The 21,345-nt window shown below is 31.8% G+C and overlaps 2 protein-coding genes and 2 pseudogenes across 2 annotated transcripts; all 4 read right to left on the bottom strand.

Annotated features, from left to right (window-relative positions):
* Positions 1-3,671: 3,671 nt before the first annotated feature.
* LOC143626052 (TMV resistance protein N-like) lies at positions 3,672-4,229 on the bottom strand. The gene has a single exon (XM_077096234.1). The coding sequence runs from the start codon at positions 4,227-4,229 to the stop codon at positions 3,672-3,674; it is 558 nt and encodes a 185-aa protein (XP_076952349.1).
* Positions 4,230-7,023: 2,794 nt separating this feature from the next.
* On the bottom strand, positions 7,024-7,551 carry LOC143626051 (toll/interleukin-1 receptor-like protein pseudogene; annotated as a pseudogene).
* A 5,311-nt stretch (positions 7,552-12,862) lies between these two features.
* Positions 12,863-13,219, bottom strand: LOC143626050 (cysteine-rich receptor-like protein kinase 44 pseudogene; annotated as a pseudogene).
* A 6,782-nt stretch (positions 13,220-20,001) lies between these two features.
* Positions 20,002-21,141, bottom strand: LOC143626000 (disease resistance protein Roq1-like). The gene is made up of 2 exons (XM_077096201.1): positions 21,083-21,141; positions 20,002-20,931 (listed from the first exon to the last, which is right to left on the bottom strand). Exons 1-2 carry the CDS (start codon positions 21,118-21,120, stop codon positions 20,070-20,072), a joined length of 900 nt encoding a protein of 299 aa, XP_076952316.1. The 5' UTR covers positions 21,121-21,141; the 3' UTR covers positions 20,002-20,069.
* Positions 21,142-21,345: the final 204 nt, after the last annotated feature.

Below are 21,345 nucleotides of genomic sequence, written 5' to 3'. Positions count from 1 at the left end.
TTTGAGCCGGGCCTGGATGGGTTCTGTCTAAAAACATAGCATGGGTAATGGATGTACCGACCGGCTACTAACAGAATTTACCAAGAGATCACCGAGAGAAAATGTAAATGATGGATCAATTTACTAATAAAAAATTGGCAAAAAATATGCATTCAACCATCTACTAGTAGGAACCCACACGATGCAGCGGCAACAATTTACAACGGGAGCGGGTCAAGTCGGTTCCGGGTAAAATTTTTATAAGAAACCGAAACATAGTTTGTACCCACGGGCCGGGTAGAACCAGTTCCTGGTACACCGGATAGGGTCTGAAACCGGGCTTTTTTTTTCCAAACTATACATCAAATTGTGAAAATTGCTAGTCATATTGAGAGTGAATAAACCACTATCTGAAACTTGATTAAATATTTCTAAACATGAGACTCTTGCCACCACTTTTTGTATTCAACGTTTAAATGCGTTCATATGCAATAATCAACTATAAACTATAGCTTATTGAAACAAAGTATTACATTTATCAAGACAATCAAAAGAGCAACAAAAAGTCAATAACCTTTCATATGCTTCCTACATTCTGAATATGAATAAGCAATTCTTTTTTTTCTTAACAATTGTGATGAAAATAACACAAAATCTTATTTCGATTTAGGCCTCCACATTCTTTGAGTCAGTCCTGGGTGGGTTCCGTCCGAAAACATAGCATGGGTAATGGATGTACCGACTGACTACTAACAGAATTTACCAAGAGATCACCGACAGAAAATGCCAATGATGGATCAACAACTTACTACAATTTGGCACAAAATATGCATTCAATCATCTATTATATCTTGCATATCCATACTATTTTGTCCTGGTGGGACCCTAAAAAAATCTGAACCTTTTTTTTAATGATATTGAAGGAAAAAATACTTTAAAAAAAGAATCATAGAATTCAAGAAACTCTTCTTATAAGAAATGATCAAGGAATACTTGGTTTATTTAATTAAGATATACACTTACATTCACCCATCAAAAGAATATAAAATGTGTGACAAACCCTAAACATAAGAAAATTTATGTAATTAGTGAAGATTAAAAATAAAAGGTTTATTTTTGTATATTAAAGAATGAAAAGTGTATTTTACTCTAGCAAACTAAATTTCCATAGTGTTAAGTCTAGATTGGAGGCTCATTATTTGATTCCGTGTTTTAGAGGCCCACCAACTTTGTAAGGTGAGTGAATATGAAAACTTCTTGGTTGGTGCCTGATCCAAATAAAAATTATTAAAAGTTGTGGTCCATAGTTTTGTTATAATTTTCTATGGTTGCGCATCCGCAGCAGCACGCCTACCGGTTTTGAACAATACTTTACTTTGGATTCTTAGATACATATACGATTACTCATGACCTATTTGTTTAGTGGTATGTTATCTGTCCTCACAAATGTAAAATTGTATGTTTAAATCTTTGCCCGTGCAAAATAAAGGTAGAATTTTATTGTAATTAAAAAAAGAAAAAAAATATATACACAGATCGTTCCATTCTTATAAGAATTGATCCCAATATGCAACGACCATTAATTCACCACCTGAATCAATTCCACGCGACCCTTCCCTTGGATAAGTCGATGATCCATTACTTTTTCCGGTGATCTATGGCTTCCATTTTACAACACCAAATTATCCTTTCGATCAGTGCTGTGAAACTCCATATTCACCAGTCGAACTCTCATCTTTGTCAAACCACAGCAAACTTGCTTCTTTGACAAACAAAATTCGAACATCATCCTCCTTTAGGTTCTGTCATCCTAGTGAGTGGAACTCACAAGTTTTTGCGGCTTTATGCCACCTTGACACTCTCGGAAACAAGAATCTAAGTACTATTAACTCTTCATCGTTTTTGAGCTATTCAACCCTGCTGTCGTAATCACCCCCATTCAATCATATTAGATCTTCTCCCAACCATCATTGCTTTGCCACCATTTTAGAACATTTTGGTGTATTGACTTTGGCTTGCCAACTGTCTGAGGACCGAATGTGTCAGGGCCAACCTTTCATTTCATCAAATAGGAATGTGTGTAATCGGCATCGCACATAATCGGCACCGTTACACGTCAAATACTATGCTAAACAGTAGCATTACTCGTGCTGAACCAATTGTGCCGGTACTGCCCCGACACGTTTGCCAGTCCTAGTTTAAAGATAAAACATCCATCATTATCCATCAAACGTACTTCAACAGCATATTTAACAAACCAAATATTTCAATTGAAATCCTGTTCACTTGTAACGACTTTTTTTAACAAAAGAATATTAACAGTGAATATTAAAAACTTCACATTATGGTGTGATTCATCATGAAAGCACTATCTTTAACTGTCGTGACAAACTAACCATTTCATCAGTCAAGTCTTCTTGGAGCTTCTGTTTGAGTATCGATGCCGTCCAAATTAGTCAATGTTGAAAGGTATTTAAGACTTTGACTAGTTAAAAAGTCTGGTTAGACCATGAGTCATGTCAACGGTACATATATTCTTCCATCCAATTTAAGCAGTTGGTTCATCATCAAACACATACGTCACAATTTCCCATTGAAATAAATAAATGCCAAATCTAGCTTGAGAACTAATATTGATTTCATGATCAGGGCGGTTCAAACTTTTTGGAGGCCTAAAGACTAAAGCGAAAAAGAAATTTAGTCTTTTTTTTTTACTTAATTTCATTAATATACATGCTTGGAAAATGAATAGTCTTGCAGCGTTATTGTTTTTCTCACCAACTATCAACTTTACACTCGGATTACTAAACAATAATCGATCATTGATTTGTCATATACACGTTTAATACACGCGTGATTGTAAGATACACTTACCTTAGCCCGTAGGATTTACTTGGACTCGAATTGTTACACTGACTCGTCCGCCTCCAAACTTCAACCTAGGTAGCAACATTCATTTCAACCAACAACATGTTAGGAAGCATAATTCATAACAATTTTGCACCAATTAATTTATAATAAAAGCCATGATATATACCCAACATATTTATTACAACTAGTTCGTACATGATTCAACACAAGAGTTCATATCTAATCACATCCATTCGCATTCAATTGATATATTGGCAAGGATTCATTAAACACAAAGTATCAATTTATCCAATTTCTACCTATTCATTCATTGTGCCATTTTAACATGGTGTGCATGTTTAAACTTTTATTCTTTTATAATGTTTTATTCATTCAAGCCCATCCTTTTTAGTTTAAAAGCATATAACATGATTTATTTAGGTAGTAAACAATGCTCTAAACTGAATTCAACCTTTAAATTATCAAAACTCATCATGGGTCAAAATCCCCAAATTTACTAAGAACCCTAGAATTTAAGATATATTACTCATATCAACTGAAGTTGAATTAATGATTTAATGGTTCCTATTTATTCAATGAAACAAGATATGAAGCTTTTTTTTTCTAAGCATCATCATGTATGACCCAAATGCATGGATTCTAGTCAAAACCTACATACAAGATTTAATATGCAACAATTAGAAGAACACAATACTTACATTGAGCTTTCAGATTTTCAAAGTTATACAACTAAAAAACATGTTACAAAGTAAAAAAAAGAAAAGAACAACATGAAAATAACTTGGGACCGCAAGGATTGCAATGGCACGACTCCTGTCCCCTCAAATAGGTAGCTGGTCAGAAATATTTCTCTCCACTCCATCATCACGTATTTTGAACTTTTTAAGAGTTTCAGCAACTGAGATAGCTTCAAGTCTGTTTAAGATACTCATCCACTCACTCATGTCTTTGCCGCGCAGATAAGAGCCTAAACATATAAGTGCTGATGGATGCCCACCAAATTTAGAAACGATATTATGTGAAGCCTCCTTAAACCCTTGTGCAGGTTTACGTTCCCCGAATGCATGCATACTGAAGAGTTCAATACCCTCTCTATCATTTAACATCTGCACATAATATGGGGCAGCACCGTGAGCATTCACCAGATCTTGGTTTCTAGTGGTGAATATTATTCGACTCCCCTTACCAAACCAGTTTTTGGATCCAGCAAACATCTTTAGGAAGTCAGTGTGGTCTACATCATCAAGGACAACTAGAACACTATTTTGACGTAATCTTTTCTCCATCATGTATATTCCATGTTCAATGCTCGCTAAGATCACTTCTGATTTCAGAACATTTGAAAGAATTTTCTCCTGTAATGTTTTCAAGCCATACATTCTTGATTTGGCTCTAACATTTTCAACAAAGCAGCATCCTTCGAATTCATGACATATATTTTCATAAAAAAAAGATGCGAGAGTAGACTTACCACTACCCCACATTCCACATATTCCAACCATCTGAACATCACCTGAGCCGACTTTTAGAAATGATTTCAACTCTTGCATGCGGTTCGTTAGGCCAATTAGGTCTATGTTGGTACTTACTTGACCAGCATTTGCTTCAGCACGTGTAATCGATTTTTAAGCAATTGTTGTAAAATGTAATCACAAATTTCTTTGATGATTTGTGCTTCATGCCTGCACATTGTATAAATGAGATAATTAGTTCCTCACACAAATTTAACATATATACCATGAAGTACTTTAGCATACACTTCAGCGCTTCACTTTCACTCAAAGCTTAGAAGCACCTTCACATAAAAACAAAATGCATCCTAGATTGTTCATTAGAACGGAACTTGACAAAATAATAATAATAATAATAATAATAATAATAATAATAACGTAAATGCTTTATAATGATCACTTGCCATGGCAAATACTAAATTTTTTTTCCCTAATAAAAGGCTACAAATTTTGTCACTTATCACTCTCATACTAAGCCTCAGCCTTTTTTAATAAATTTATGATAATATAATAATATTTACCATGCTTAAATTTCATGCTTTTAAAAATTGTTAATTTAATATTTACTTTCTTTTTTTTTAATATTTAAAATTTATAATTATCGCTTATTTTATTAAAAAAAATACTATTCAAGATATATTCATTTACTCTATAAACAGTATGTATACCATGTGTCATATATAAAATTTTTAACTTTAAGTGGTAGCATTATGCACGATCGCACGGTTATGTTTTTGATGGTATAATTAAGTCAATAACAAACTTGCGTGGTTTACGGTTTGAGTTCTCTTATGATAAATTCAAATAATAAAGTATACTTCTATAAACTAAAACCTTCTTTATTTATAACTTCTCTAAGAAAGTGCATTGACAAAAAAAGTCTAATGGTATTTTCTTACTTTTCGGTTTATTTAATTTGTTAAAGACCAAAAACCTTTAATGAAATAAAAGTGTATGTTTACTTTAAAATTGTTGTAAAGACTACAACTGTGTATTAATAGTGTTTGATAATGATACAACTTATTGTATATTGATTATTTATTAATATGTATTTTTATGAATTACTTGTGTAGTACACGGGTCTCAAAGTAGCAAATGACAAAATAAGATAATATTATTGTTATAAACAGTGTTGCAAAAATCTCGGCTAGGCGCTGATTAATTTTCGATTAATTACTAGTTAGTAGATTAGATTTGGGATAGTCGACCAATTAATCGGTCAATGGTCAAATTCGGCCAAAATCTCGATTAATCAGACTTATTTAGAGTTCTCGGGCGAGGTTTCGGCCAAAATGGTGGTTTTTGAAGAGATTTCAGCCAAATTTAGCGGTTTCCAATGAGATTTCAGCCAATTTCCGGCCAAAATGTGTATTTGTATATATAAAACTGAAAATTACATATAAAAATATGTGTGCATATATATATAGGATCAGGATCATGTGAGAACTTTTTGGGAATTGGGAACTATGAGAACCATTTTGGACCACAAAAAAACCCAAAAATAAAAAAAATCATAAAACAAAAAAAAACACAAAAATAAAAAAAGTTAAAAAACCAAAGTTCCTATTTATCATCCCGGTTTCTAAAAAAAACCGTAAAAAAAATTCTCGGTTTAGCTAAATTATACACATACATATATGTATAATATGTACATATATGTACACACATGTTTTTTCCTATACACATATATATAGGTAAATGATAATGTACATATATATGTATAATATGTACACACATGTTTTTTTCTATACACATATGTATAATTTAAGGTAAATGATAATGTACATATTTGTATATTACGTAACTAGAGATTAAATGAAAGTATACATATGTGTATAGGTATAATACGAATTTAAAAGAAAAAAAAAATCGGTTTTTTTAATGAAACCGGAATGAAATATAAGAATTTTGGTTTTTTTACTTTTTTAAAATTTTCGGTTTTGTTTGTTTTATAATTTTTTTAATATTTTTTTAGAAGGTTTTTTAGTGGTCCAAAATGGTTCTCAAAGTTCTTAATTTGCCAATGGTTCTCTTATATATATATATATATATATATATATATATATATATATATATAACTGAAATTATACATTAAAGTCCGGTCCGATTAATCACTAGTCCCTATCCCACCGCCTGGCTAACGATTTCTACAACACTGGTTATAGACTAGTTTGTGTATGCATATATCACTACTAGAAAACAACTCATTTTTCTATGAAAATTTCGTACAAATTCATAATATATAATTCCAACAAATTTCAGGCAAATGTACAATAAAAAGAATTAGCCCTGATTTTGCTACAGTATTGCAAGAAATTAGTAGCAATACGATTTTTGGTTCGAAAATTGTTGCTATCTCTCAAACAAATTCCGACAAAAAAAAATACATTTATTAATTATGTTTATTATTTTCATTGAAAAAATATTGAAAAAGTTACATATATAATTATTTGTGTTAGAAATATTAAAAAAAATAGGTTTTGTTGGAAAATTGTTTTAACAACATGCTTTTATAGTAATTTTGTAAGAAAAGTTGTTGGAAATGATTTTTCTAATGTGTTTTTCCCACTCGACTTTTTGTAGCGGAATGTCGTTGGAAAATGGGTTTTCAACAAATTTCCAACGAAAACCACCATTTATTTGAAGAAATGAAAGAAGGAAATTACCCATTGGCCATGTGTTGAGGTACCCATTCAGAAAGATTAGCTGCCTTCATAAGTGCTTTTCTCCAAGATTCAACTTTGTTCCTATTTTCAAACTCATGTCGGGAAAATGCTTCTCCATAATGCCTTGTTTGTGTTCTCACTTCCGATGGCTCCACGCCATAAAATACAGGGAGAACGAGTTTTCCTGTCTTATCCTTGTTTTCCATAAAAGATTCAAGTTCATTCAAGCACCAAGAAGAACTAGCATAATTTCGGGAGAATACAACAATGACTATATGTGAATCTTCAATAGCTTTAGCGAGGGCTGCGCTAATGAGGTTTCCCTTAGCAAGTAGCTTATTGTCCTTGTAAGTGTCGATTCCTTTCTGTTCAAGAGCTGAGTATAGATGATCTACAAATTGCCTGCGGGTATCTTCTCTTCTAAAACTAATAAAGACATCATACTTCCACGACTTAGAAGAATATGCATGACTGGACTGAGAAGAGGATGCCTGCAATAACCTGTGGAGTTGTTTGGAATTCATTAATGTATATAAGAAGTCTGTGCAAGTTTCCTTGGTAGTATAGAATGTTAGACATAGATTAGTAACTTGTAAAGTCATATAGGTTGCGGCCCAACAATTTTAGTGGCCTAAAGCGAATAAAAAATCCGGGGGCCTATTTTTTTAAACATGGGTTCGTACTTATTTAGATTTTTTATTTCTTTCACTTCACACGTATTTATATTAAATACAAAACCCAAATAGTTACATTTCTTTTTAGACACAACTACATGAAAATTTCGTATTTGTCTCTTTAAAGAAATAAAACAAAATATAAATCTATTGAAATACGTCGTTAAAATAACTTGATTAAAAGATATTGAAAAACATCTTCCGAACAAAACCATATCCATTGAATATTTTCAACATGAGCATTTACGACTATAATGCCCATATACCATCCTAATTTTGTTTAACAAAGAGCGTAATGGTTAATACAATGTTAGAAATTTAATATACTAAACTCATGTTGAAATTTAATATACTAAACTTGAAAAAAAATTGGCTGTAACTGAGAATTATTACATATACTCAGGTTATTGTAAGTTAACTTTTTATCTAAAAAGTCGAAAATTATTTGAAGTATTAATTAAAATTATTTAACTAATCCTTTTCTTTTGAAAAATAAATGTAACTGGATTTGTAAATATCGGCCACTTAAGGTTTAGATCCCAAAAAAATAAATGTAAAAATAGGGATTAGTTTCGATCCCTCGGTGCCCATAGCAGAAGTATGGAATTCGACCACTACAACAAATCAATTTTGCTTCTTTTTGCAATCAACTTAAATCATTTATATATAGGATATATCATTTATATATATAATTTTTTAAATTGGGGTCTTAAAATTTGGTGGGCCTAAAGCCCAAACTTTAGTTAGTAATACATACGGGCCGGCCTTGAATCCTAACATATATCTTTTGACTTTTTACATAATATTTTACTTTTGCATTGAACCTACAGGGCCAGCCCGTATGTATTACTAACTAAAGCTTGAGTTTTAGGCCCATCAAATTTTAAGGCCCTAAAGCTTGAATGTGGTTTTGTCCACAAGATGTTTTTCAATATCTTTTAATCAAGTTATTTTAACGTCGTATTTCAACAGATTTATATTTTGTTTTATTTCTTTAAAGAGACAAATACGAAATTGTCATGTAGTTGGTTATGCTATAAAACATAGTGTCTAAAAGGAAATGTAACTATTTTGGTTTTGTATTTAATTTATATATATAAATACGTGTGAAGTGAAATAAATAAAAAATCTAAAAAGTACGAACCCATTTTTAAAAAAATAGGGCCCCGGATTTTGTATTCGCTTTAGGACACTAAAATTGTTGGGCCACCATTTGTTAGAAAAAATACGTTGTTTAGATATTAATTCACGCTCGGTAGGTTAGTTAAAACGGTTATTTAAACGTCAATTGTAAGGGTATAAATACCCATCTTTGTAGCGACATCTAATAAGTGTGTGTTTCTTTGTCCTTGCACATGCTGTCATGTGCATACTCATCTGGTTGATCCAATAATGACCCTATAATAGAATGTAACATTCTGGGCAACATGAAAATGGTGCATTGAATATACATTTTTTTTAAATATCGTTAATGTATGGTTAGCAAAGCCATATTGGTATTTAGAATCTGTAAGTTATTATATATATATATATATATATATATATATATATATATATATATATATATATATATATATATATAGGAAAGGGTTTAAATAAGAATAAAAAGTTTCTTAGGAATGGTGAGAACCAATAGATTTTTGACATTAAAACATACGTTAAAAGAATAATTTTAGAAAACTATGTCGGTTATAATGGTGAAAGAGTAATTCTAGGAAACTATTTCGGTTTTTGGTAACTTCTAATCTCATCCATTAGATGAGTTAATCTATTGGTTGAGACTTATTCTTACCATTCCTAGAAAACAATGTATTCTTACAATAACTCCACCCTATATATATATATATATATATATATATATATAGGGATAGGTTATTGTAAAAAGACAATGTTTTCTAGGAATGGAAAGAATAATTATGGGCCATTAGATTAGGGAATCCAAGGGTTGAGATTTAAAATTACTAAAAACTGACATAGTTTCCTATAATTACTCTTTCACCATTATAACCAAAATAGTTTCTTAAAATTATTCTTTTACTATATGTAATGTCAAAAATATATTAACTCTTACAATTCCTAGGAAACTCTTTATTCTTATTTGAACCATTTTCTATATATATATATATATATAAGAAAAATACAAAGGGAGACAAAAATGAGAAATTTGAAAATGATTTGTGATCTAAAATAAGCCTCTTAAAAAATTTTCAATAAAAATACTAAAAAAATTATATTTCAAAATATAACTAAAAAATGAAAAAGTAAAAAAAACTATAAATATTTCATCTGTCTTCTCTTTAAAAAAACGAAAAACAAAAGACACAACGTCAAACAAAAAAGACAAAATGACGAAAATAAACAAAACACAATGATAAATAAATCGCAAAATATAACACAATGCTGAATATTGAGTAAAATAACATAGTATTAAGGAAAAAAGACACATTGTAAAAAAAAAGAAAAAGACACAATTAATGATGAAAACAAGTAAAAACATAATGATAGATAAAAATATACAATGATCTCTTAGCCTTAACATTGTGTCTCTTTTTTTTAACAAGGGGGACGAATGAAACATTTTAGTTTTTTTTTTTATTTTTTTTGTTTTTGATTTATATTTTGAGTTATGATTTTTTTAAATTAATTTTTAGTTACTTTTTTAGAGGTTTTTTGTATGGCCACAAATCCTTCTCATTCTTCCTATTTTTATTTCCCCTTTCTAAAATAACTTGACCAATATTTATAAATGAGTTAGGCTAAACGTACTGTCTCTTCTACTTGTCTTATCCCCTTCCCTATTTCCTTTTCATTTGACAATTTATTTGACATATTACTCACCTCTAACATTGTTTCCAATTTTATAGTCTACTTTAAAATATTAAATTAAAAACTTTAAAGTTTTTAATTTATTAAAAAATGCTTTTAAAACTAAATAAAAAAATTAACTATAAAAAAACTTAAAAATACATTCTTAAAAAAGTTGAAAAATCGTTTTGATTATATTTCTCTAGTTAGTTTCTTCTTTTTTTTTTTATGAAATATTTTTAAAGAATAATGACATAGAAACGATAAAATAACTTATTGTATATTTTTCTTATCATATGTCTCTTCCCCCACACAAAATAATAATAATAATAATAATAATAATAATAATAATAAATCAAAATCATTTGAATTTTTCTCTTTAGGTTCATGTGTATGAGAATTCATATATGGCACTTAAGTACGGAACCACACTTATGGATAAAGTCATGTTATTTATTTATTTTTTTATTTGTTAAAAACTAATATGACTTTTTTTCAATGTTAACTATCCATATAGTTATTTATAAAAAAACACTTTATAAAAAAATCTAAAAGAAAAAAAATGGTTTAAAGAAGAAATAAATGTTTTCTGGTTGTTTAAAATAATTAAAAATGATTTATAATATATATATATATATATATATATAAAGTTTCTTTAAAAAGATAATTAAAAAACCTTTTTAAACTAATGATAATAAATAAAATATAACAAAATGACAAAAACTAAACAAAAAGGTATAAATCTTATTAATGTGAAACTGAAGGATGAGATACGTTTAGTAAAAGTAGAAGGGAGAGAGTATGTTTAGCAACACCCTTTATAAATCCGCATTATAATAAATATATTAGGCATGAAGTGAGACCGAAATAGATCAGTTTCTGAAAATACCCTGATTGTCCTCGGAGATGATCAGCAGCAAAGTCACCCTCATATGAACCCCTTGGTGCCTATCAGTCATGCATCCAAAAACTTTTGTTAGGGCTAATTAACAAATTATTGTTTAAAGCACATTCGGATTGTTTAAAACTCAAATCAAACTTTATAAATCTATTAAAGCTACAAGACAAAAGTTGAAATTAAGGGGGTGTTGGATGAACTTTTAAATTTGCTTATTTGCTATTTAAAAAACAAAAGCCATTTTTAAAAATCTTTAATTTGAAGCTTTTGGAGGATCTTTGCAAAATACCTTTTGTTTTTCAGCAAGCAAACTGCAAACAAAAAAGTTTTAGAAGCTCATCCAAACATCTCCTAATAAAAAAAATATCTATTTTGACTTTCCTCTCTACTTCTAAGATGAGGGTGGTTATAAATAGTAAAACACCTTAGTCGTTTTGAGTTATACATCTAAAACTTGATTCGCTCGTAAGAAAAGTTTCAAGCTCGAGCTCGACTTATTTATTATTTATTACTTATTTATTATTTTTGTATATAGCTATAACATTATATGAATGACTTAATATGTATCATTTGACTATTTTTATTGTAGTGATATGCATAAAAAATTTAGTACGTACAATTATCATATATAATTATTTTATTTGTACAAATAATGGGCTCTTGTAAGCTCAATTTAGCTTTTAGTAAACCAATCCTAAGAGCGGATTGACTCATGAAGCATCCGAGGCAAATGGACTTTTTAATCTGAATCTGTTGTTAATAAATAGGATCAAGTAAGGAAAAACTGAAGTTGTAAATAATAATAAAAGGTAACTAATATAGGGTTTAACGCTAAAATAAAAGAAAATAATAATAATAATAACGAAGAAATAAGAAAGAGAAATGTAAACCCTTATGACTGCAGCAACTTACTAGTTGATTTTCTAGAGCTTTATACAGTTGCTCCACGACCTTCTTCATTGTTGGGCGTTCATTTCCATTCATCAAACACTGGTACGCAATGCTTGAAAACGTAAGAAAGGAAGCCCTGTCTATCTGATTCTGTAGATTGGCATATATGATCTCATCCAATGTTTTCTTTCCCCAATGTATTTTGACCAAAGTAGTTAAAAATTCACGCTTATCCTTGTACTTTGTTTCACGTGTTAGCCTTCCACACATAACTTCAAACAATACAACCCCAAAAGAGTAAACGTCAGATTTATGTGTAAGATAGCCGGTATTCAAGTAGTCTTGATCAATATATCCAATTGTGCCACAAGCACTGGAGATAAGAAAGGTAGACTGCATATTTGCTGGACCCATTTTAGACAACCCAAAATCAGATATTTTCGCTTTCCAGTTTTCATCCAAAAGAATGTTCGAGCTCTTAACGTCACGGTGGAGAATTCTACGTTGAGGTTCCACATCATCATGAAGATATTGTAGCCCACAAGCAGCATCCAGGCAAATTTTTTTTCATTGGATCCAGGTAAGATATGTCCGCTTTAAATGTTTGTCGAGACTGCCATTGCTTTCATACTTATAAACAAGCATCTTCGCTCCACCTTCATCGCAAAATCCGAGAAGGGAGACAATGTTTTCATGTTTGTAAACCGAAAGCAAAGCAATCTCTGTTCTAAATTCATGATCTCCTTGACCTTGCCAAGGATCCAACTTCTTTATGGCTATGTTTCCATGTTTTACAGATACGCCTTTATAGACCATCCCAAATCCACCCTTCGCAATGAGATTCTGTTTGGAGAATCCGTTAGTTGCATCTAATAATTCTTGGAGAGGAATTTGCAAGTGCTCCACATCTTCAATGGAAGACATGACCTTTGAATCAAATATGATGTAAAACTTAAAAGTCTTGGAAGAAGCTGATGATGATGGTTTTGAATATGAAGAGAGAGGGCACTCTTTCTTAATATGGGGGTGAGGTAGAATAAATTAGATGAACGGGTTTTATATAGATATAAATCATAAATTCATATCAAACATTTATCATATAACCCTTAACGCGTTTTGGAATATACTAGATTGGTCTATTACAATGTTATTTCATAAAACTTTAAACTAATAAGACAAAAACAATCTGGTTGTATGGATATGAATTGGTTGGTTCAAATGCTTTCCACACTATATAGTCATTTGATGGTGACTTCAGTCAGAGAACATGCATGACATTTGTAATATTACAAACTTGTTATTGACAAAACTTACCAAGACATCACTCGCACAAAATAGGCAAATTAGAAATAAATAATCCTAATTTTTGTGTATTGGTCGATAATAATCTTAATTTTAAAATTCACTATCAGCGGTCTCATCTTTCAACTATTTTTATCTCTATGGACTTCCGTTAAAAAACACATAACGCTGTTAAGTTTTTTTTTTTTCAAGTTTCAAACCGATGCTTTAGGGCTTTTGATCGGAAGAACGATACGATTCGACTGATGTAAAACCTATCACGAAACGGTGATCCAGATGACTTGATTTTTGTTAATTGGAAATTCAAACACCCTAATTGAAACATTGTTTCGTCGCTTGGATCCCCGATTTATGATAAGTTTTACATCAGTTGAATCGTATCGTTCTTCCGATCAAAATCCCTAAAACATCGGTTTGAAACTCGGAAAAAACTTGAAAGCGTTAAGTGTTTTTTAACGAATATCCATTGAGACAAAAATAGTTGAAAGTTGGGACCACTATTAGTGATTTTTAAAGTTGGGATTATTTTCGGCAAATACACAAAAGTTAGGATTATTTATTTCCAATTTGCCCACAAAATATCAAATACCAGAAGGTAAACATTGACACACGTGAGAGTTTCAAGACCACCTTTTGGGAATCGACCTAGGTTCCAAAATTTCTGTTGTGGTATACAGTGGTTGATTGAATTCCGAAGACCTCCAATTCCCGAAAATTAGTTACAGCTAAACAAACAAGTTCATGTAATAGGTTTGGGGAGACGAAGGATACTAGAAGTACGCTTTTTTAATTATTGAATGAAATATTCATTTATAAACATTTGACATTTGATTTACATTTATTGCGAGTTTTTGTTAATTGTTTAAGTACATTATAAGAGTAGCCATGCATGGTAAAAAAAAGACGAAAATTCCTTCATTAACAATTGACAGATGAAAAAACGGAAAAAAAGAAAGTATTCAATCCTCTATTATATCTTGCATCCGTAGTATTTTTTTTCTAGTGAATTCCTTTTTTGATATAAAAAAAGTTTAGATTTGTGGGATCCTAGAGAATCCGAAACCTTTTATAATGATATTGAAGAAAAAAGTTACACTATTTCATAGAATATAGGAACTCCTCTTCTCATAGAAAGTGATTAAGGAATACTTAGTTGATTTTATAGACCGTTTATCGTTCAACCATTAAAAGAATATAAAATTTGTGACAAAATCTAAACATAAGAATAATTTATGTAATTAGTAAAGATTAAAAAAGAATGGTTTATTTTTTTAGCAAATTAAAATGTCTATAGTTTTAAGTCTAGATTGGAGGCTCATTGATTGATTCTTTGTGTTTAAGTAGATACCCACCACCTTTGTAAGGACATCAGTTTACCAACACTACTAGAAAATATACCTTTAATGACACACGCTGATTTTATGACGTATAAAAACGCGTGTCATAAAAAAGCGTCATCTTTTATAAAAATATGAAGAAACGATGACATGCATTCATGCGTGTCATCATTTTATCGTCAACAAAGAGAAAAAGATTGCACGGGATACGCATATTTGCGTGTCATCTTCAAGGATGTCATCTTATAATTTTTAAACAACGCCGCATTGCCAATAAGTCTAGGCCAGAGTTCAGCATCAAGAAGAACAAAAACGGGTGATTCCTTCAGATCTATCCCCAATACTAGAGGAACAAAGGCTATTCTTTCGATCAGATTGATCCCCAATCGTCTTCAACTAAATCGTTGATTTATTTGTCATGGAAGGTAATCAATTCATCGATTTCTACAATTGAATCGTCGATTTCGTTTCTGTTTCAACCTTAGATTGATTTTGTTGACATAGTTTGTGTACATATGGTTTTAATTCGTCATGATCACAAGATCCGATTTCTTGTTAATCATCCGATCATCGTTTAATTCCTTTTTCGATTTCACGTAGCTGTAAATTTGAACATGAATAACCGTGTGTTTGTAAGACGCCCTAATTTTATTGTTTAGGTTTTACATACGCAATTAGATTAATTTTGCATCTTCTAATCATCATTTAGCTAGTTGATGTAGGTTAATTTGTTGAAATTTTAAGAAATTATGTGAATATATCATTTTCCCAAATGAGATAGTCAATTCTGATTTAGGTATTTTATTTGGTTGCTGTCTATATATTGATGATATGTACAACATAGATGTGAAATACCTAATCAGTTTGTAATTGTTGCTAAATCCAGCTGATTAGACATTGCAGAGCCAAAGCTTGGTATCGGTTTGATAAAAAGATCGAAACAAGCGGAGCCTTGTCAAACTTGAGGCTCAAATAAACTCGTTTAGTTATCAAGCCTCCAGTATTTTTTTTTTAATTTGAGCTCTTTTGGACTTCTGTCAGTCTATGTGTTAATTTCATACTAAACAACTGAGCTAGGTGATTTAGGTTAGTTTTGTCGAAATCATATTCGATTTGAAATGTTGTGATCTTGTGATTTTGGCTAATTGTATTTTAGTTTTGTGTAATTGCAGAGGAAGATAGGAAAAACTCAGGTGTTTGCTCAAATGCACAAGTGGTTTGATCCCAAATTTTGTATATTTGATATTATGAATATGAATTTTGTAATCTTTTGGTTCTAAGGAGGTATGTTTAATTAGACTATTTCATGATTTTTGATGATGTTGTTCTTGAATGCCTTATACTTTTATTAAGTAGTTAAAACTGTTGTTGATAACAGAAAATTAGTTTATTTAATATTGGCTTTGAGCATCAGTTGAACATTTTGATATTCAATTCAATTATGATGTTATTCATTTTTTATGTTAATATTGTATTACAATCTACAATAACTTTCCACAGGTTAAGTGAGATCCAGTAGGTTGCATTCATTTTACTTTGTGCAGGTTGCAGAACATCACAGCTTAATCCTTTGTAAGTTATATCATCTCAATATTACAAGTTTCATTCTTGTATTGCCTGTTCTTTGACATTGTGTTTGACTTGGTTAACAGTTCCATGTTTCTTTACACGTGGCTTTTGATAGTAGGCTCGAACTCAACTCGTTTCGAACTCTTGTTTTAAAGCTCGAGCTTAGTTTGTGAGTTATTGTTTAAAGCTCGAGCTCGGCTCGGAATCGACTAAATTATTATTTATTAATTAGTTTATATATATATATATATATTGAGGAAACCTGAAATGAGCCTGAGCTCGGCTCGAGTTCTTGTAGTACCTTAAACGAGTCAAAGCTCAGCTTGAGCTCGACTGTGCATGTGAAATTAATACATAGAAGTTCAAATGATGTAAAACTTCAAAACACAAAAGGTTTTTAAGGCTTGACGAGCTTAAATGATCTTCCCATACAAGGCTCGCGCTCGGGCCCGATAGCTAAACAAACTTTATTTGAGGCTCAAGCTCGGCTCGATCTCGATAAAGCTAGGCTGGTTTTGTGCTTTTCATATCAGTCCAATCTTGAGTAGCTTGGCTCGTTTATAGCACTAGGTTCGATTAATTGTTGTGGGTTTGGTACAAGTCAGTTGCAGGTGTGGTATTAAACTAAAAATTAAATCTTCTCTCAAATTTCTTCAAGAAAATGGGTTCAGAAAGAAATGATAAAGAGCTGATTGTCACACAAGTCAGTGTAGGTGGATTTGGTAATGAGTTCAACGCAAAGATGCTTTTGGATTGTTTTGAAGAAACAACTTTTAAGACCTTCAGTGATGCCTGATTTTCAGGTAAAAGACATGTAGGTTTATATTATACTTTTCAGCGTAGATCGACCTAATTCTAAATTTCTTCTATTTTAGGTAAAGCGGGCCGGGGATAGTTTGTTTTTTATGTTTGTTTGCCGGTAATTTGGTTGCTTCCTTGAGGTTGCTAACAGTAAGTGATGTTTCTTTCATTTTTTTTTTTGGCTTCTAATTGCTTTGATTTTATGTGTTTTGGTTGTGCTTGCTAGGCTTTCGATGAAATGCCTTTGATTCTATGTAGGTTTGACCTCAAAAGTCCACAAAATAAACTTGTGTATTCTACAAAGCTTTTATTGTATTGTATGTGAAAATAGTGGTACTTTGACTTTAGAGGTCAAACATGTTAAGCTTCAACTTTCAACCCAAACATTTTGAAAAATTCTAACAATAGTCTACATATCATCTTGTGGGATTGAGGCTTAAAAATTAAAATCAAGTAGTTAGACTTTTATTTAGTTATAGTTCTAATTGTTTTCCCTAATCCAAAATTTTCTCAGGTTAGGAGAAGGAAAGAAGAGTACATAGATGCTGATATGGATGAAAATCGTGAAGAATGGTCGTTTTTAGTGGCAAACTTCAATTTTTGGTGAAATTTTGTATCGGCATTAAGGAATGTTTGCAATTTGTATTTTATAAAATATTCTATGAAATGGATTTATTTTTGCTATGTATGTATATTATTTGTATTATGAGACGTCAGTCATTTAATGTGAAAATGGTAATTCAATAAAAAAAAATATATTTTTAAGCACTTAAAACCATGACAATGCATGTCAAAAAAATATGTCAAAAATGTATGCCATAAACGTGTGTCATAAATGCGTGTCATAAACAGATGACACACAAATACGTGTCATCTTCTTTTTATGACATGGCCTTCCTTGACAAGCTTCTGCGTGTCATATACCCCTTTAATGACCGCATTGCGCATCATTAAAGGTGTATTTTCTAGTAGTGCAAGACTTTTATCTAATTATTGAAATGTAAAGGAAATTATGATGTCCACCAATTACTTTGAAAATGCCAAATTATATGCATGTGAATACAATAACTTCTTGGTCTTTGCCTAATCCAAGTTGTGGAATTTGTCCATTGCTATACACTTCAGGAATATGACATTGAAACCAGGTGTGTACAATTTTTTAAAAAGTTGTGGTCCAAAGGTTTTGTTATAATTTTCTATGGTTGCACATCCGCATCAGCCTACACAGACCGCTGCATTCTAATTAGAATTGATCGTAACGTGAAACGACCATCACTTCAATTGGGCAAGTCCATTACTCTATCCAGTGGTCCTCGTTTCCAGTTTACAACACCTAGTTATCCCCTTGATCGGTGTCGTGAGACTCCACATCGTACCATCAAACTTCCCTGCTTCGAAAAACCACATCAAACTAGCTCCTTCGACAAACCAAATTCAAACACCATTTTTCCTTAGGTTCTGTCAACCAGATGAGCGGAGCTCACAACCTTTTGCGGCTTCATATGTAAACTCTTGAGTACTTTTAATGCGTAGCTGCTATAAAGAGGCGTATATTTTAAATACGTATATAAATATAATTTTTTTTTAAAGTTACTGCACTACCATTCAAACTTATTCGACATGGATATTCACAAGTTAAATAGTCCAATATATTATATGAAATAAGAACTCACACTTGCAAAGATGCGACCGAGTGAAAATACACAATACCATACGGTTTCTGGATTAAGGGCTCAAACTCCTGAAAATTAACAATTTCAAACAATGATTAATGCTCATAGTTTGACTAAAAGAGTCAAAATGCCATTCTTACCAGACGATACCTGAATCATAAGTGCAGATCGTAAGCACTTAAAATGGGCCGGACTGGGTCGACCTGGAACCCTTTTGTCCAGAAAACAGTAATACTATAACCACTGGTGGACCTGTAAACGAACACTTAAACGGAGCTTGTTTGTGTTCATTCATTTAACGTTAAACGAACAGTAATACCAAGTATCACTATATTAAAAATCGGGAGGAAGCTAATCAAGTGACTTGAAATCATGTCACACTCAAGAAAAACTTGCAGATCCGTTAACAAAGGCACTAAGAGGTGATCAATTTTGTTATCTAGGAGAAACATTGGGAGTAAGGAGGTTTGAATCACTAGAGGATGTTGAGAATGATTCAAAACAGAAGTGACCGTTGAAGCAAGCCATTGGTGAACGTGGAAGCTACATGGAGAGTCAATAATATGTCCGAGTCTTATGCATTTTTTGTGTTTTGTTTAGCATGTTCATGTTTACCAAGTCTATCCTTAAGTTTGTTAGGATTTTGACTCTAAGTCATTTATTTCCGTTGTAATTGTTGCCTATATAAGGTTGTTTTGTTTAATGATTTTGATCAGCTAGTTTTGCATTCAATAACCGTGTTTCACTCAGAGTTTGACCTTGGTCAAATTGATGTTCCAAAGTTAGCTACCCCAATCTTTGTGCATCAGTAGTAGGATTTAAATAACCATTTAAGGGGTAAAATTAATTTTCCAAGAGAAAACATAAAAACCAACTAAAACACATGTTTCAAAGTAAAAAATACAACACAAACAACCTTAAATGTGATCCATAATTGAATAAATACAAGTCTCCACTACAAATAACATTGAGTTTTCAGCCATGGAATCATCTCCATATTATTAGACTCAGTTCACTACAAACTTCTTTCCCAAACATATTGTGGGATATCACATACATCTAATTAATAACTGAACACCACAAGCTTCACACCTAAACTGATCCAGCGCCTTCAGTAAGAAACCGAGGAAAAAATTTTCTTGCTAGTCCATCATCAGGAGTTCTAAACTCTTCCAGAATCTCATTATCTGGTCTACCTTCTAGTCGATCCAAAATACTCATCCACTCATTCATGTCTTTTCCGTGTAGAAAAGAACCCAAACGTATAAGTGCTGATGGATTCCCACCAAATTTAGAAACCATTTTTTGTGAAACATCCTCGAAACCTTGTGCAGGTGCACTTTTCCCAAACGCGCGCCTACTGAAGAGTTCGATAGCCTCTTCAACATCTAACATCCTCACATTATGCACAAGAGAACTGCGAGCAATCGCCAGATCTTGGTTTCTAGTGGTGAATATTATTCGACTTCCATCACCAAACCAGTTGTCTGATCCAACTAGCATCTCCAGGTGTTCAGCGTGGTCTACATCATCAAGGACGATTAGAACACTGTTTTGACTTAATCTTCTCTCTATCATGTCCATTCCTTGTTCGAGGCTCGTTAACGTCACTTCTACTTTCAGAACATCAGAGAGAATTTCTTCTTGTAACATTTTCAAGCCATGCATCCTTGATCTGTCTCTAACATTTTTGACAAAGCAGCAACCTTCGAACTTATAACTTATTTTATCATAAACGGAAGATACGAGAGTAGACTTACCGCTACCCCACATCCCACTTATTCCAACCTTGAGAACACCAACTGTACCAACTTCTAGAAGTGATTTCAACTCTTGCGTGCGGGCATCTATACCGATTAGGCCTGTTTCAGCACTCGGTTTGGAATGTTGCATTAAGCCAAGCAATTCACTTGAAATCCAGGCAACAATTTTTTGTATGTGTTCCATCGTGCTCCTGCACATTGCGTAAAAAAGAAGCATATACGCCATGAAGTACCGTAATAGCATTCAAAACAAGGTATAATACTTTGTACACATATAATTGCATTGTAGATTACAGACATCTTATATACACGTATTCAAAGAAAACGAAAGAAGAAAATTACCCATTCGTCACGTCCCATCCAGAAAGGCTAGCTGCCATCGCAAGTGCGTTTCTCCAAGAGTTAACTTTCTTCTTTATCTTGTCGTTCAACTTATGCTTGGCAAGAGCTTTTCCATAATAACCTGTTTGTGATCTTACTTCCGAGGGTTCCACCCCATGGAAAATAGGTATAACAATTGACCCTCTGGTATCAGTCTTATAATTTTCCATAATAAACATAAGTTCATCAAGCAGCCAGAAGAATCAACATAGTTTTTTGTGAAT

This window comes from Bidens hawaiensis, unplaced genomic scaffold (genome assembly GCF_021521415.1).
Source record: "Bidens hawaiensis isolate Kalapana, Puna unplaced genomic scaffold, B.hawaiensis_p1.1 tig00004282_1, whole genome shotgun sequence".
NCBI lineage: Eukaryota > Viridiplantae > Streptophyta > Magnoliopsida > Asterales > Asteraceae > Bidens > Bidens hawaiensis.
Note: the sequence above shows the minus strand (reverse complement) of the source record. Positions and strands in the feature narration are given on the sequence as shown.